Source organism: Sebastes fasciatus, chromosome 4 (genome assembly GCF_043250625.1).
Source record: "Sebastes fasciatus isolate fSebFas1 chromosome 4, fSebFas1.pri, whole genome shotgun sequence".
Lineage (NCBI taxonomy): Eukaryota > Metazoa > Chordata > Actinopteri > Perciformes > Sebastidae > Sebastes > Sebastes fasciatus.
In genome coordinates this window covers 828,801-842,816 of record NC_133798.1, presented here as the reverse complement: position 1 = coordinate 842,816, position 14,016 = coordinate 828,801, and the positions used below count along the sequence as shown (strand labels likewise).

Here is a 14,016-nt window from a genome sequence, read left to right as displayed (position 1 = left end):
GTGAACGCAGCACCGTGGCTGCTACAGTAACTCTCCTGACGGTGAACTGGAGACAGTGAACACAGCATCGTGGCTGCTACAGTAACTCTCCTGACGGTGAACTGGAGACAGTGAACGCAGCACCGTGGCTGCTACAATAACTCTCCTGAAGGTGAACTGGAGACAGTGAATGCAGAACCGTGGCAGCTACAGTAACTCTCCTGACGGTGAACTGGAGACAGTGAACGCAGCATCGTGGCTGGTTCAGTAACTCTCCTGACGGTGAACTGGAGACAGTGAATGCAGTATCGTGGCTGCTACAATAACTCTCCTGACGGTGAGCTGGAGACAGTGAACGCAGCACCGTGGCTGTTACAGTAACTCTCCTGACGGTGAACTGGGGACAGTGAACGCAGCACCGTGGCTGTTACAGTAACTCTCCTGACGGTGAACTGGAGACAGTGAACGCAGCACCGTGGCTGCTACAATAACTCTCCTGACGGTGAACTGGAGACAGTGAACGCAGCATCGTGGCTGGTACAGTAACTCTCCTGAAGGTGAACTATAGACAGTGAACGCAGCACCGCGGCAGCTACAGTAACTCTCCTGACGGTGAACTGGAGACAGTGAATGCAGCACCGTGGCAGCTACAGTAACTCTCCTGAAGGTGAACTATAGACAGTGAACGCAGCACCGTGGCTGCTACAGTAACTCTCCTGACGGTGAACTGGGGACAGTGAATGCAGCACCGTGGCAGCTACAGTAACTCTCCTGACGGTGAACTGGGACTCAGTTGTCTGTTGTGCTCATACACTGCAGCTGGCGTACCGCTGCATGAGACGCACTAATCTCTGTTCCACTGTCAAACATCCTGCAGTTGGGGGAAAAGCTATCCTGCAGGCTGTGACCAGGCCTGGACATGCACTTCTGCTGCTTTAGGTGAAAATCAATCATACTGCCCCTCTATTAGCAACAGGGACAGACTGGGACAGAAACCCATTCTGGGACTTTAAGATGGAGAAGTCTTTTATGCGAGCACCCATAGGGTGTGAGCTGAAACATTTTGGGCAGTAATTTTACCACTAATACAGTTTTTGTGCTATTGAGAGAATGTGATGATGATGAAGACCTTCAAGACTCTTCATCGTGGATGACACCTCCTCAGTTTGTATCAGCACGTCACCACTGAATCCAAACCAGACCGGCCAGCTGAAGCACTGGTCACAGTTCATCACGTTCATGATGTAAATGACTGAGCCAATCAGATTTCAGACAAAACGAGGACTAGTCCAATTTAGGAGGGGTTGCTCGTCCCCCCCCCCCTCAATATGTAAAGTATTAGATTGTCCCAGTCTGACAGGCAGCGTTCTGCTCTGTGCTGTCTGCCTGCAGTTACCGGTGACTTTTTATTATATTATTGTTATTTTGCTCATAATTAAAAGTTGGCCCACATCTCGCCACCCTTGCCAAAGTGCCGCCCTAGGTAATTGCCTAGTTGGCCTCTATGGAGGCGCCGGCCCTGGCTGTGACGTACAGGCGTAGAAGCAGCTCTGTAGGAGTGTGTGTTCAGTCAGAGCCTACTTCTATCGTTGCTTCCAACGACATCAAGCTCTCTCTGGCCCGCGCTCTCTCACACATTAGTAAACATTGTGGCTGCACCGGCTGCTCCAAACGCCGTGAAAAACACTCTGCCTCTATGATCTATTTATTTTTTAGAAATTCTGAATTTTATATCTTAGAAAACAGAATAGGGGCAACAGTCTGGAAAAAGAAATGGTTTTCCATTCTCGCTTTTCTTTCATCCATACTCATCCAGACCTGGAAATTACCAAAATCAAATTTCATACTTTTCCATCCTTTTCCTGTAAGTAGCCCACGTTTACTGTACAACAAATCTCCCTTCTTCATCCCCTATTTTTTCCAATTCTGTCCCCTCATCTGTCCTCCTGCATGAGTGAAGTCACAGAAAGTGGAAAAGTAATTTCAGGCTGGGTGTGTCGGAGCCTCCGGCAGGCAGATACTGTCCGTCAGTGAGGTAGTGAAGACGGGACAACTTAGCTCATCTTCCTGTGCATGTCAGTTGTATTTCCTTGTTTCCCACACACACAGGGAACTACTATCAATGTAAACTCCCTAACAGGAATGCATACCCACATAAAACATGTTGTTCAATCAATAGTGGAGGTGTGTGTCCCTCCCATGAGATTCTTGGGAGGGACATATTGTTCAGTAGGTGTGTAACCTACTGAACAGGAAACTACAGTTCTATTTCTGTGCTGTGGTTGTCCTCACCCTGCCCTGCTGGAAAACACTGGAAAACACAACAGGATGGGTTAACTCTCTCTGTCTCCCAGTCACTCACACATACTCATCTCATAAACCCAAACCAGTGTGAGCCATTTACCAGGGGGGTTTACACCCAGGCCTGACACAAACCAACGAGTCTGAAACCACGCTGTGGCTCTCTGTTTCTTTGTTTTTTTGTGGTTAAAATATGACATTTAGCAATATCAAACATTCATTAGAGTAAAAATATTGTGATGACTAGACACAAAATATGTGTGGTAAATTATTTACCATCCATCCAGCTCCATGAACATTAATGTGTTGACAGAATTAATAGGTTGCTTTTCAACAAAGCAAATGAATAAAGGAATGTTGATGTTCTAAGTGTGGTGATATTTCCTCACATTGTGTGTTTCCTAATAATACACTGGCAATAAGGTGACAGGTTTCAGTGATTATTGAACAATGTCTTTGTTAACAAAGGAACGGGTGGTCCTGGAACAACAAGACTTTTTAAAGTAACTTAATCATAATTTGTCAGCTAAATCAAAGGTTTGGCAATCAGAACATGACATGTAGCACGGCATGGAAGTGAAAGCAGAACTCTAGTTTATTTCAATATGAATTTGCAATAAAAATATTTTGTGTGCTAAAAAAAGAAAGAGAATATGTAGATATATAGTATATAGATAGTATATATAATGTTATAATTGATGTTTTTCTTTTGGTTTTGTATACTGGTATGAGTTGCTGGAAGATGTATTGTTATATGTTTGATGTTTGATATAGTATGTGTCTTGTGGAATGGCATTACACAGAAATAAATACTATAATAAATAAATAATAGGGCTGTAAATCGATTAAAATATTTAATCAAGATAAATCGCATATTTTTTATTTGTTCTAAATGTCCCTTAAAGGGACTGTTTGTAACTTTTTAAGCGTATAAATGTAGCGGGTCGGGACACATGTGCGTTCGCATATGCGCGTTCACGTGTTGCCGCTGTCTCTCCTCCTCTGCCTGCTCGCCTTCACTCAGACAGCACGCGCGTTTTCGTGTACTCGCTCAACCTCTAGACGTGAACGCGCGCTCACTCCACACTGCAGAAGAGTTAGTTTAACTCTGAGAATATCTAGTGAATGTACAGTGGACGTTTGTGCAGAAATAACTGCTGCAGCTCCTCCAGACCAACAGAGGTTTCCCGTGTCTTGTGAAGTGACGGAGCTCTGCAACGAGTTACGTTGATGTCTCGTTACCGACCGGGTGCCGGTGTCTTCCTGTTCTCTCCGGCTGTTGGCGGAGAGAACAGGAAGACTCGCTGCAGAGCCCCGCTGCCTCAGCCTGCGTCGAGGCAGGAAAAGCCAACACTAGGATCAGATCTAAATCATGTTCATGGAGAGACCTTCGTCTGGTCAGCTAACATTACTGCCAAGCAGCTGAAATATAGAGTGATATTGTGGTTTTAGCTGACGTGTGTCTCCTCACTGTTTTGAGCGATGCTCGTTCAGGTATATTTAGAGCGAGCAAGCGCGAGCCCGACGCTGACTTTCGTTGATTTCACGGCCACAGGTGTCGATGTTAACAAGCATTTCTGAAAGTTACAAATAGTCCCTTTAAGGGAAGATTTGTCAAGTATTAAATCCTCTTATCAACATGGGAGTGGACAAATATGCTGCTTTATGCAAATGTATGTATATATTTATTATTGGAAATCAATTAACAACACAAAACAATGACAGATATTGTCCAGAAACCCTCACAGGTACTGCATTTAGCATAAAACAATATGCTCCAATCATAACATGTCAAACTGCAGCCCAACAGGCAACAACAGCTGTCAGTGTGTCAGTGTGCTGATTTGACTATGACTTGCCCCAAACTGCATGTGATTATCATAAAGTGGGCATGTCTGTAAAGGGGAGACTCGTGGGTACCCATAGAACCCATTTACATTCACTGATCTGGAGGTCAGAGGTCAAGGGACCCCTTTGAAAATGGACATGACAGTTTTTCCTCGTCAAAATTTAGCCTAAGTTTGGAGCGTTATTTAACCTCCTTCATGACCAGCTAGTCTGACATGGTTGGTACCGATGGATTCATCCGTTTTTTTTAGTTTCATATGATACCAGTATCTTCACTCTAGCTTTAAAACTGAGCCACTACAACCTAAAAATAGCAAGTTGTGTTAATGCGTTAAAGAAATTAGTGGCGTTAAAACAAATTTGCGTTTAACTCCTTATTCTCGAGTTAACTCTGACAGCCATAATCAATATATAACTCCTCTTACTGATTGACACACTGGATCCTAATCAGCTCACTTTCACAAAAGTTGAGAGGAGAAAAAAAAAATTCTGTGGCAGCTTTTGGATTGATCAGTGAGGAGACGTTTGATGTGGGGCGTCACCGTCTGTGAAATAAGCACACTTCCTATAAACAGATTAACACAGGCTTACAAGCTGCTGGTTTGAAAGTGTGGAACTTGATATCGGAGCTACATTATGTGATGTGGTTTGCTCTGCTCACCACACTTATTTTGAGCTTGACCGCAGCTTTCTTCTACATCCGTCATCTGTCAATAAAAGGGCTCGTTTGGCAAGTTTGATCTTGTTAATTACCAGCAAGGTTCTATCTTACTACCTGCTGTCACAATGCACTAACTCCACCCAAAAATGCAGAATTTTGTGTGTGATGTCAATGATTGATACCAGTAGTTAGTTCTGTCTGTTTTGTCCAATTTCAATGTGTTGAAATGGCTATTCTGTATGATGTGTTACTAACTACAAAATACCTCTCTTTTAAACACAACCATTTAGCAAAACAAATAGTGATTTTAACATTAAAAAATGCTTTACTGTATTACTGTAAAGTGTGTTTTCCATGCATTAGCAATCATAAACCTCCTTCCCCAAGTCAACTATTAGTGTTGAGATTATTCAGCTCAGATCCCTTCATTCATCAAGAGGACAAGCACACAGTTAGTTCCACATCTGGCTAAGAAGTTTTAACACACAATACTTAGAGTATTTTACTGTTTTGATTAATAAGTATTAGCAATACTAATCAGCGCAATAAATGCACACTAATGTGTGTGCATACTAATGTATGCAGCAAAATGATTTGTGGTTGAGTGATGCATCAAGTCAAATATTACCCTAAATATTTGAAATATAATGTAGGATAAATCATTCAATCCCAGTGGGGGAAGATTTAAATGAAAATACCAAATAAGTCTTTGAATTAATTTGTTTATTTGAGTCCCTCTGAGCTCCTCTGATTTCATTCAATGTTAGGGGTGTAAGGAAATATTGAAAAAATGTAATATCGCGATGTTATGTTTTATGATGCTGTAGTGATTCTCCAAAACACTCTATTGATTTTTAATTAATAGTTTACATGCAAAGATGAACTCAGACAATACTTTTTAAGAGATATGTGCTCTCAAAGTAGTGCTATGATGTTTGATGTTACAGGGACTGTGATAAATACAGATCCCACCGTTCAGATCTTTTTTCCCTCAGATTTTATACATATTGGTGTGTTCTTGGTACTATAACAGTTTTCCTAAAATTAGATTTAAAAATCCCAATATATCGCATTACTTAAAGTATCACAATATATTGAGATATATTGAATCGCCAGATTCTTGCCGATACACACCCTTATTCAATGTTCGATATATTTTACACAAAAAACATTAGATGGTAAATTCCAGTATTTCAGTGTTTGAATTACACCGCAGCTTCTGGGGGAGCCCTATTTTCAGGGGTAGGAGGGAGGTAACTGTACACAGTACTGCACTGTGCTTTGTTATTGTCATCTATAGTAGTTATTTCAATAAAAACACAATTCAAATGATTAGGAATTAAATGATTGTATATCTATTTAAATATTTGCTTTGATAAAGAAAAATCTTGCATCAGTAAATGTAATTATATATTATAGGCTACTTAGAGCTAGTGTTAGGAAGTTAAACAAGTCAGAATTCTCTCTAATATCTATTTTATATTGCTGTGAAAACATCCCCTTCAAACAACTGGATACATTCAAGTTTCTCACCAAAAACATAATTTTACAAGATTACATTTGAACACATCATGATAGTTAGAATTTACCTTCGCCCAATCGTCAATTTTACGGAGCAGCTTGAACGCATCATAATGTAACTCAATGGAACCTCCGTTAACGTTCGTATCTCCGGTGTATAACCAGTCAGCACTGAGCTGCTAACGGCTAATGTTACTATCTCTCCTCCTGCTGATTTCAACACAGGTTTGTTGTTCACAGTGTCGCTTTATCAGGGAGAAATAGGGCGCGTCCCCTCAGGTTTAGTAGTAGTAGCGCCACGCTTTTGAGCTTTTCCCTCCTCCATGGCTCCGGTCCCAAACAAACTGAAACATGATACAGCGTGCGTATGGCGTTACGTCATTGTGCAGCGTAACTGTTTGAAAGCATCAATAAGAGGAATCGATAGTAGCGGAGGCATGAGTTGCCAAAGAATCGGACAACTAGGAACCGGTTCTCAACGGGAACTCTATTCTCTATTCCCATCTCTAGCGTTTCCCTGACTGCCAAAGTGGCGGATGTCCTGACGATTTTACCCGTCCCTAACAACAATTTACCCACATTTGGCGGGTGCTAATTTCAGACCCTGCATCATAGACCATAAACTCAATTTCGATTGACACATCACTCACATCCATAAACGATCCCGGCAACGGACCAGCTTCCTGTGATGCAATTCCCAAAATCTCTGTGAGATTGTATACTGCACTGCTGCTCACTTTTTATCCTTGTTGATTCTCTGTGCTAACGTTAATCCATCAATCCCTTATCTTTCTACTCTGTTACTCTATCCGTATTTAGTTCATATCATTCTCCATTTCTTATTTATTCTGAAACGTCTAGCATTAGCAGTAGGCCTAATGTCAGCTTCTGCTGTTCATGTTAGCCCTGTTATCTGTCTAGCGTAGCATACCCGCCTAGCCTTCGCTCACCTCACAGCTAACGATACTCTGCTAACTTGTTAACATGGTTTGTGCTGAGTGTTCTGCTGTTACAGACATAGTGTCTCTGCTACAGGGACGTGTCCGTGAATTAAAACAGCTTGTTGCGGCTAGCTTTAGCTTAGATATCACGGGCACTCCAGATAGCATTAGCTGCAGGCCTGATAGCATGCCTGCTAGCGATAGCTCTAGCTTAGCCTCGTCGGCAGATGCTGCGGAGTTTGTCACTGTCAGACGGCGTAGGAGGACTCACCGGAGCCCGCAGCCGGCTGTGCTGCCCGGTCTGCAGTCACCTCTCCCGACTGCAAACCGGTTTTCCGCCCTTGTTCGTAGTCCTTCGGGCCTGCGTGCATCCTCCACTCCCACTGACAAGGACAAGCAAAGCACGCTAGTCATCGGGGACGCCATTACCCACAATGTTAGACTAGCATCGCCAGCCGATGTGTAGCCTACTGTTTACCCGGGCCAGAGCTTCCGATGTTGAAGCTAATCTGAGGGTGCTGGCATCACATAGGGAGTAGCAGGGGACTCAGGCACACACCATCACTAGCTACAGGAACATTGTGATTCATGTCGGCACCAATAATGCTAGGTTGAGGCAGTCAGAGATAACAAAAGATAGCATAGTTAAGATGCTGGACTGCGCTAGAATGATGGGTCGGCATCGAGTAATTGGCTCTGGTCCCTTGCCTGTGCGGGGGAATGATGAGATGTACAGTAGGCTTACTGCTATGAACCGCTGGCTGGCGTGCTGCTGTAGGGAGCAGGGATTAGGTTTTGTTGATAACTGGCCTTCCTTCTGGGGTGCGCCCCGAGCTGCTGAGAGCGGACGGCCTGCCTCCTAATGGAGCAGGCGCCGCTATTCTGTCTAGGAATATAGACAGGTGCTTACAGCGAGTTTAACACTAGTGACTCAGCGCTCGGCAGGTCGCAGGTGATTAGAGAGCCTGCTAGGTCTATAGCTAGTGCGGTTCTGGAGTCCAGTAGCTTAGTTAGTTTATCCAGAAAGGGAAACCTCGATAGTATAGACTATCAGACTGATAGCATAGCTTACAACATTGAGGCTGTCCCTCTCCCTCCCCCGGCCTTGTACTCACAAACTCCCTCTCCCAAAGAAACATGTAAACCACAAACATCTGATAATCATCCTTACCAATGGTGGTGGTGAACTGTCCCATGAAGCACCTGATCAAGTTTTACAAAACACGAGACCTGAGGAAATCCTAGTTGTATCACCACGCCGTCGCGTACGCAGGACACTAATCCCCCAAACTGACACAAGGCATCTTGTTAAATCACTACCTCATCTGCTGCCAGCTCTATTAATGGAAGCTGCAGCCCTAAAACAACCCTCAAATTTGGTTTTCTAAATATCAGATTGTTGTCTACCAAAGCCCTACTGATAAATGATTTGATTCTTCAACATGGCCTGGATATGATTGGCTTATGTGAAACATGGCTGAAACCATTAAATGAAGCTTCCCCACCTAACTTCACTTATGCCCATGTTGCTAGGGCTACTAAACAAGGTGGACGTGTTGCCTTAGTCTACAAATCTCTTTTTAATTTAACCTCCAAACATGATACTAAATTGAACTCATTTGAGTCTCTCAAAATGAATTGCCTTGTCCAGGGCACCATGCTCCATCTTGTGGTACTAAACAGACCGTCTGGCCCCTATTCACAATTTTTAGAAGAATTCTGAGAATTTATCTCAGACATTGACATTCACATATCTGGAGGGCCCCTTTGAAAATGGCCACGACTGTTTTTCGCAAAAATTTAGCGCAAGTCTGGAGCATTATTTAACCTCCTTCTCGACAAGCTAGACCAAAGGATTCCTTAAGGTTTCTAGTTTCAAATGATACCAGTATCTTCATTCTAGCTTTAAAACTGAGCCGCTACAACCTCTGAAAGATTGATTGTGTTAATGCGTTAAAGAAATTAGTGGCGTTAAAACAAATTTGCGTTAACACGTTATTAGCGCGTTTGACAGCCTTACTGTCTACGTACTGTATGTTGCTATGTGTATGTGTAGCTGTGAAAAAAAATCTCTCACTGGAAAGATCTAAATCTAAATCTAAAATCTACTATTCTAGTCTCCAAATCTATGATGTCAAATTAAAAAGTTTTTTTTTACATAGGGGGTAAGATACGAGAAGAAAATCATGAGGTGGGTGAGCATATGCGCCACAGACATGTAGAGCAGTCGCAGGTTTGATGCCAGACCTGCATTGTTGTGAACACATTGATGGTACGTGTCCACAGGCTCCGTGCTTACCACGCTTCCCATTCATTGTTTATGTAAGCAGCCGTGCAATGCATTCTGGTAGCGTGGCGGCGCGATTCGAGAAACGGAGCGTCACAATGGCCCCTCCTCATTTGCATAAAGTTGAGGGCTAGTCTACTTTATGCAAATCAGGGGCGTCCGACGCGACTCGCTGCCTCTCGAAACTTCCGAGAATCTTTTAAAATAAACGTTGTCGATGGAAAATAAAGACAGATTTAGCAACTGTATGGATTATTTCTCACCTCAAACGTTCTCAGAAACACATTTCGGTGGACTGTTTTCGTGAAATAAGAGAAGAAAGTTTCCAAACAAGCCTCCATACTGTTTACGGAATGAAAGCTGGGAGCAGCAACAGAGGGAAAGTGTTCGTCCAATCAGGTGGAGACAGCCTTGTGTCTAGTGACAACCCACCAAGCTTACAATGCTGGGAAGCGTCGCGTCCCCTCGCGATAAAAAACGCCCCTGTGGACACGTACCATAAGAGGTGGTGATACAGAGCTGCATGCCACTTTCATCCTCTTGGTGACAAAGCTCTTACTATTTCAACCTATTTGACAGATCAAATTCATGAGGTTCTTACTTGATGAGAGCTGTCCTGGGTGTGTCTTGCTGCTTTCGCTGATCCCTGCATTGAGGAGCACTGGATGATGGAGGACTTGGAGACGGGATGGAGAAGGATGTAGGAAGGGTAGAGGAACGGAGGGACGAGGGGAGGATAGAGGAAGAGGGAGTGGTCTGTCTCAGCGGGTTCTTGCCGCCTCGTAGAAGACGGAGAGACTTGACTCTGATAGGCTGGACGAGGCTGTGGTTGCTACGGCGAATGGCCACCTTGCCAACAGGTCCTGTACCCGTCCTCTTGAAATTTTGCTCTGATCTGGAAACAAAATGACAGAAGAGTTTAAGGTCTAAATAACTTCCCCAATGGTTGTTCATAAATTGATATGGAAATTGGCCATTACCTAATTTGAATACATTATATTATATATATGGGGCCCGTCTGTGTGGACTCGGATGGGATTACAACTGCATTTCCAGTGTTGTGATATGCCCTTTATCCTCAGGTGCAGGTCTACAGTACCAACATACACCAAGAAACACCTGCATAGTGGCTACCTCATTACAGAGTAGGTGTGGGGGGTGGAGTGAGGGAGGGAGTACTGCTATTTCTGAAAGAATTTGAAGCAGGAAATGATGAAGACTTCATGTATTTTGAAGATATGAAGATGTAATGTATTGTAGGGAAGTACCGATACTTTGATACCAAGTCAATGCCAAAATTCTGAAAACGACGACGTGATGGTACTCATTTTTCTAGAGTACTGCAGGTCCGGGGATCAGGGCTGGAGACTTACAGTGTAACCTCGTCCCAGTGACGATAGAACATTTCCCTGATACTGTTACATTGTGAACAAGAAATCTGTGTTGATATCGGCAGGAGGAAATGAACAGTAGCTGTTAGCGGTTAGCAACCAGTGGGTAGCCTAGTCCTTCTTGGCAAAATAACAGAGCTAACAGCTAACGTTAACAGAGGTTACGTTTAGCTACATTATGATGCTCTATTCAGTAAAATGTATCATTGGGCGAAGCTAAATAATAAGGTTATCATGATGTGTTCAAATGTAATTTCGTAAAATGTTGTTTTTGGAGAGAAAGTTGAGGCGGATCATCAAGGATTAATAATAAATTCATAAAAAACATCTGGAAACCGTAATAAAAAAATGTATGTTGAAGTATATGGGATTTATTGTTTTGTTTTTTATCAAATTGGGTATCAAGAATGATGGAATTTCACTGGTATTGGCTACTGACCACTACATTTCTGGTAGCGTGACATCCCTACTTTATTGTATATACAAGGTAAAAGGCTGTCAGTTGATCCTTGTTAGGTGCTTTATTAATCTTATTACAACAAGTACTTTCAGGTTAGCAGACTTCCAGATATATACAGTATACTTTTAATATGGATACACACACAAACAATGCATGACAATTCTGAATAAAAAATACCTAGTATCAAAACCAATAAAATATATAATGAAGTTCACACAACTGTGAAATACCAGTAGAAAGGTGCTTCTTTCTTTTCTTTTTTTGTTAAACAAAAACTGCAACCAAAAAGAATCATTCAAGATTGAAATCAAAATATCAAGACGAGTTCGCCGGTAAAAGGCAAAAATATTAAATCTAGTAAAACGTGTAAAAACCACCTATTACGGCTCAAACAGGCCTCTTATCTGGCCTCAGATAACCTACATTAGCATATTTAGCTACCTTATTGACTCTGTTGTTACAGACGGTGAAGAGATGAACAATCTGAAAAGCTCTGAGGCAGATCAGGACTTCCACAGTAACAAGGTTTAGTTTTCTACACACAGATAACCGTACTTAAACTATTTATAGTCTAATGCTGGCCTGCACTCCGTGCCATAAACCACCTTACATTTTAAACTATACAGAAAATAGTCAAAGTAACTGGCTGTCATTAAGGCAACGCTTCAATGCTGAGTCCTCCCTACACATGTCAGTCCTTTTAAGGACCCGACGTCTCTTCTCCGCTGCTTTTTATAGCCCAACTAACATACACTAACTATATTCTGTACACTAACCATGTTCTGTACAGATGTATATGCGAGTCATCCTCAGTTCCCCTCTCTCATTCCCGACCGAGCCAGAGACCTCCACCATTTGTTCCTGTGAGATTTCAGTGAGTTTGTGAGGTGCGCACCGTGTGCCCACAGCGCCCAGAGGAGAAGCTCCAGTCATGACTGCAGCTAGAGAGGGGAGATGACTAGAGCAACTCTGTCAACACAGACGCTGTTTGCACGTAATCCTGCGCCCAATGTTGATGTAGCAGTGTTATTTAATAAAAGGTCAATAAAGTTAATGTTTATTACATCTAGGGCTGGGCGATATGGCCTAAAAATAATATCACGATATTTTTAGGCAATATCGCGATACACGATATATATCGCAATATTTTCAAATATCATCTAAGAACTTCATAAATGCTCGATTTAACCCTTTGATGCATACAATCAAACCAATATAATGATTCTTGTAGTCCCTGCAGCCTATGTCTGCATTAAAACCTTATTGTTTATATTCATTAGTGGTTTCTATTGGAACTATTTTAATCTTGCATGCAAAAAGGGGGAAATCACAAGTTCAATTTAACAAAACAGTATCCAACAGTATTCACTTTAACCAAATAGTTATCTGGCAATACATGCTTTATATATTTTGATAAATACATAACACACACACACACACACACACACACACACACACACATACACAAACACAGTTTTTAATGGTGTGAAATAAATGTAAAGTAACTTATTGTTATGTTTACCAGTAAGCTGTTATAACATTTCTGATTATAAAAAATATTATTTTCCCAGCAGTGTAGAAAGACTCACCAATCACGAGGTGCAGCCTGTTGCCAAACCTGCAGTCTTTCCCACTTCTTCAGGCTGACAGCTTTGGTTGTGTTAGCTGGACGTTCATATTTTGGATCAAGTGTCTTTATGAGTCTTTTGAATCCGGGCTTTTCAACTACGCTTACGTTGTGATGTAGGCGTTTACAGCGGCCGTGATTTCTTTGCATTTTGCACTTTTTTGTCATATGGGATTGCTTTGGAAGGCAAGGAATCCAGAGTCATTTCCCTCTGGGCTGGTTCTGGCTGCTTTGGTCGTGTTCTCGCTACCGTACTCGCTTTGACGCTTCAGTTCTTTTGCTTTCTCCGTGCTGGCTCCTTCTCTCTCCGCTGCTTCCCTCCATAAACAAAAACACGCCGGCCGCATCAACACACACTCGCCCAGGAGAGAGGTCTGGATCGGGGTGGAGTCTGTGACGTGTGGGTCTGTGTCTGTGAGAGGGAGCCGGAGGGAGAGAAGGAAATGCCAAAGCGAGTCTCATGCTGTGGCTTAAAAACATTACGTGACAATTTGTAGTCGATGTTCGCGATAGTCATTTTATATACCGCGCATGGGACAAGTCGCGATACATCGACTTTATTCAATATATCGCCCACCTCTAATTACATCAATTGAATATTTTGACATTTAAAATTTTCATTAATCGAAAAAATTACAATAAAGTTGAACTTGACTTGAACTTGAGAATAAGGTGGATAGAAGTCTGATAGAAAATGAGCCTACTTCTCTCTTGATTTATTCCTTCAGTAAACATTGTAAACATGAGTTTATGGTCTCAATCACTAGTTTCAAGTCTTCTTCAATACAGCATGATGTTCATTTAGTAAATTATGGTCCCATTTAGAGTCAGATAGACCATAAAGCAGGGGATGCTTTAGGGCGGGGCTACCTTATGATTGACAGGTTGCTACCACGGCGTTGTCCGGTCTGGGAGTTGTCTGTGTTTTCATCTTACAACTTAAACCCTTTCACTGTGTGTTTTCACTTCATGAAAGTTAATTAGAACCTTTTTAGTCGCC

General features: G+C 42.4%; 1 protein-coding gene across 1 annotated transcript in view; it reads right to left on the bottom strand.

Annotated features, from left to right (window-relative positions):
* Positions 1-14,016, bottom strand: part of LOC141765486 (uncharacterized) — a 201,719-nt gene that overhangs the window by 41,776 nt on the left and 145,927 nt on the right. The window contains exon 14 of the mRNA XM_074631483.1: positions 10,140-10,433. Within this exon, the coding sequence (XP_074487584.1) occupies positions 10,140-10,433 (294 nt within the window). The remainder of the gene's footprint in view (positions 1-10,139; positions 10,434-14,016) is intronic.